Source organism: Triticum urartu, chromosome 6 (genome assembly GCF_003073215.2).
Source record: "Triticum urartu cultivar G1812 chromosome 6, Tu2.1, whole genome shotgun sequence".
NCBI classification, from domain to species: Eukaryota; Viridiplantae; Streptophyta; class Magnoliopsida; order Poales; family Poaceae; genus Triticum; species Triticum urartu.
In genome coordinates this window covers 561,389,256-561,393,555 of record NC_053027.1, presented here as the reverse complement: position 1 = coordinate 561,393,555, position 4,300 = coordinate 561,389,256, and the positions used below count along the sequence as shown (strand labels likewise).

The following is a 4,300-nucleotide window of genomic DNA, read 5'->3' as shown; positions in this document are numbered from 1 at the left end:
ATAGGGTTTCCCCTGGTAGTGACGCATCCTTATGTTGCTTCTATTCCATATGTTGTGTTATGTGTTGCTAATATTGCTTGTTGAAATCTTGCTCTTCTGTCTTGGTAGATGAAGTGGATGTCATGTACTTAGACATGCCATGAAGAGGTGAACGGTTACAAGAATAGTTCCTATAGAGGATTTGTGACTAGAGAGGAGGGAGAGGATTAGTAGTACAAGTTTGTGCTCTAAGAGAAGAGCAATCATGAAAGGCAAGGGTGCATGTCAGATCGGGTTAAGTGAGCTGAAGAACTTCATATTTTCGTCCAATTTATTGTAGTTTTGTTGTGTTGTAACATGCAGTAAAAGCATTGATTTGAGTGGTAGCTGGTAAGCTCACCACATCGGGGTGCAAGGTAATCACATCAGACACAAGGCAACCAAACAAAGCACATCGCATAAGCTGAGTCGAAAATTATAAAACGCGGGCAGCAACCAAACGCTTGAGGTTAGTTTGCTGCCGTAATTAGGGCTGCAAAGAGTCGAGTTCGAGCGAGTTGAAGTTGGCTCAGCTCAACTCATATGAAAATTCGAGCGAGCTCAAACTAAGTGAAGCTCATGATCGAGCTGTAGAACATGACTCGTACTCAGCTTGTAACGATCTCGAGTCGATCTCGAGCTAGTTTCGAGCTAAATGAGATGGTAAAAATTATAAATCTATGAATGAAAAACAAAAAAATTAAGGTGAATATGCTGGAAACCTTTGCCAAAAATATAGGATATTTAACACATAGTCGACCACGTGCCATAATTAGGCCTAAATCTTCTCTGCACTTAATTAAGTCTCCATATTCGTTGATAAATAAAATGGAGATAAAATATGGACAACATATATGGTAATAAATCATCTTATTTTCATTTAATATATGGCATGATCATTTAACATAATGATATTCTGTCGAGCTATCGAGCTAAAATCGAGGGAGCCAACATTGGCTCAAGATCGGCTCGTTTCTCGGTCGAGCTACATAAAGTGTTCAAACTTAACTTGTTTCTTTTCGAGTCGATCTCGAGTCAAGTCAAAAAACGAGTCGATTTCGAGCGGCTCACGAGTCTCGAGTTTCTCTTGCAGCCTTAGCCTTAATGCATCCAGTGTTTTGTGGGCAACCAAACAAGGTGTAAAACATGGGCCAGATATGCAAGCGGGGCCGAAAATCGATTCAGACAATGAAACTAGCAAAACTGAACAATCATGGGCCAGATATCCATGATTCAATTATCACCCACCCGGCTGTACTAGATACACGACACGTACACGGATATGACACCACAAGTACCTCGATTGTAACCATGGATTTATCTGCTGGCTAGCTAGCTGAGCACGTATCACAAAACTAGCTAGAACATCAACCTGACACACTAGCTGAAATAACGTACACGTACTTACTGAATACTATATTATTAACGTTTTGTTTGACAAAATCAAGAAGGCCATGTGCGAAAAAGCATAAGCAATCGAACTGCAAATGATCGAGGCTGAACCATCGATCTTCTAGTCGTGGAGGTGGCGGTCGAGATGGAGGATGGTGGAGAGGTTCATGGGGGAGATGTAGTCGGTGGAGCCGGTGAGGTAGTTCTGGGCGATGAGGCGGTTGGCGCGCTCCGTGGGGTGGAAGGCGTCCCAGAACACGTACTCGTCGCGGTTGGCGCAGAGGCTGGACACCATGGTGCAGATGCCGATGCCGTTGAACCGGCCCTGGCCGCAGCAGGCCTCGGTGGCGGTGACGAAGCCGTATGCCTTGGGGTCGGCGATGAAGTCGTCGTGCGCGCGGCGCGTGTTCACTGCCACGAACACCGCGCCGTTGCCGTTCCCGCTGCCGACCTCGGCGTTGAGCTGGTTGAGCATGGCCTCCATCTGCGGGTTGTAGGCCTCGGACGCGCGCTGCAGCTCGGGGTCGCAGCTGCCGTCGAGGCTGTGCATGGCGAGCTCGGCGGGCACGCAGCCGATGGGGCCGACGCCGGTGACGAGGATGCGGCGCGCGCCGAGGCCGTGGATGCGGCGGAGCACCTGCTTGTACTCGGACAAAATGTACTTGATGTAGTCGGGGAGGGAGAACTCCCGGGAGCGGGCCGAGTAGGGCACCAGGTAGTAGTTGTTGACGAAGTCGTTGCCGCCGAGCGTGATGAGCGTCAGCGCGCCGCCGACCACCCGCGCCGCCCGCTCCGGGCCGTAGAGCTTGGCCAGCCGGTGCTTGTACTGCTCGAAGTAGGTCAGCTGCTTCGAGATCCGGATGATGTTGGCCTGCACGATGATGCATTAGAGTGTGTGTACAGTAGAGTTAATTGTTGAATGAAGTGTGCATTAAATGATGGATGGATCGGTGAAGGAAGCACGTACGAACTGGATGCCGGTGTCGTTGAGGATTCCGATGCCGGCGGAGGCGAAGTTGGCGCCGACGAGCAGGTTCTCGCCGTCCAGCTCGGGGCTAAGATACGGCAGCACCGGCACGGATCCTATCTGCTCGCCTGCGTGCAACATTGTTAATCAATCATTAGTTAGCCAAGCCCTCTAAATACCACCGACGGCTGGTGAAGAGCATCCATGAATGCACGAGCTTGCTACTCAACTGATGAGGTCGACGACGTTCTTGCCATTGGAGAACCTCCCCGTGGCGCGGTGGTCCGGGGTGTCGATGCCGTAGGGCCACGAGTCGGCGCGCGCCGACGTCATGAGGTAGTTGTTGTTGCCGTTGTCCACCAGCGAGTCGCCGAAGATGAAGAAGGCCCGGGCCGCGCCCGCCGCCGGCAGTGCGGGGAGCAGGCAGAGCGCGACGGCGAGAAGGGCCACTTGCCACGAGGAGGCCGCCATTGCTGCTATCGCTCCACACTCACTTGCCAGTTGCCACTGAAAGTGAGATGTAGTAGCTAGTGTATGCGTGTACACTTGGTGGATGCACTGAAACGTTGCGTGCAGTCGCCATTTATAGAGCATCTATCCGTCTAGGTAGGCACTTGTGCATCCATCTAGTGAGTGCGTGAGTGGCCTCTTGGTTGGATCATGTCGTCGTCGCCGGAATTTACTCCGCGTGGCCCGGTACGACGTGTGGTTGGTGCACTGCTGTGCTGGTCACAGTGCCTGCGCGTGGACCTTTAATTCTCCGGTAATTATGTCCCGCGGTTTACTGTCAATTCCTTGCCGGTTTTGGGGTTTGGTTGGTGTGTGCATTTTCAGACGCGCATTGGATCTTTGCAGGCTGTTTCACATGAATGATGAGCTGCCTCTGACTGAGCCAGAAACAGATTTCTTGTTAGTGTGTGCTGCAATTAATCACCTTTGTGAGAGCACTTCTGCTTACCCTCCGAATAACAGTTGGTTGATTAGGGAGGTATCTCAATGTTCAGCACCACTAGTATGCAAGCACACACGCAACTCGGTTCAATTGCGTGTGGCATCTGGTAGGACGATTTCGAGTACCATAGTGGTGAATAAATTCCGATCTAGCCGAATATCTGCACACCAGATGAATCTTAGTGCAACTAGTACTCGTCATCAAGTCGAGCTGCAATAAAACATGAAATGTCCCTGCGTTTCAGTTATGAAAGAACAAAGTGCTTATGAATTTCACAGAGTACTGTACTCTGGAGAAGTTTTATTTTTCAAAAATCGAAATGGCATACTCTGGAGAAGTGAGTGAAGAGATGATGGTCTATCCATTTCGTACGGTTGTTTATTCACAGTGACCTAAGGCAACTTGTTATTCATTCAAGAGGGCAGTTGGATCTGTCTAACATCTACGCAATGACGCCTAGATTCAGGTGAGCTGTATGCAGTAGCAGCTGCTATAACCTTCCCAATGAGAAGCAGATCTTAATTACAACAGCCCACATGCACTTTCATCACTAGAGTGTGGTTTGCACTAACAATCCAACCTAACAATGCTCAAATCAGCCACTATGAGCTTGTCAGTTACAGTTATACTCCACACTCCACAGTATCCATCTCAAGATTGCTACTCCGGTGCTAAACCAAACCGGCAGAACAAGCACCATCAATATGGAGATCAACCAACGGTTAGGTACCACCTTGATCGATCAATCGATGAGTCGACAAGCACCATTCCACCGCCTCGTCATATAATTGCCTGTCTCCTCCCCTCCAGGCTCTAGGACTCTAGCTAGCAAGGGATTATGGTTTGTGGAAGCGGAACCCCATCCATATGTATGTAAAATTAGATGGATCTGTGCCCAAGCAGTACAATGCCGTAGGCAGGGGCCCAATCCATCCCCAACCCTCAGCCGCGCGGCATTTACTCAAGAATTC

The 4,300-nt window shown here is 49.7% G+C and overlaps 1 protein-coding gene across 1 annotated transcript; it reads right to left on the bottom strand.

The window, feature by feature from the left end:
* Positions 1 to 1,174: 1,174 nt before the first annotated feature.
* LOC125515422 (GDSL esterase/lipase At5g33370-like) lies at positions 1,175 to 2,942 on the bottom strand. Its single transcript, XM_048680892.1, has 3 exons — positions 2,608 to 2,942; positions 2,378 to 2,505; positions 1,175 to 2,281 (listed from the first exon to the last, which is right to left on the bottom strand). Exons 1-3 carry the CDS (start codon positions 2,846 to 2,848, stop codon positions 1,532 to 1,534), a joined length of 1,119 nt encoding a protein of 372 aa, XP_048536849.1. The 5' UTR covers positions 2,849 to 2,942; the 3' UTR covers positions 1,175 to 1,531.
* Between the last annotated feature and the right edge of the window lie 1,358 nt (positions 2,943 to 4,300).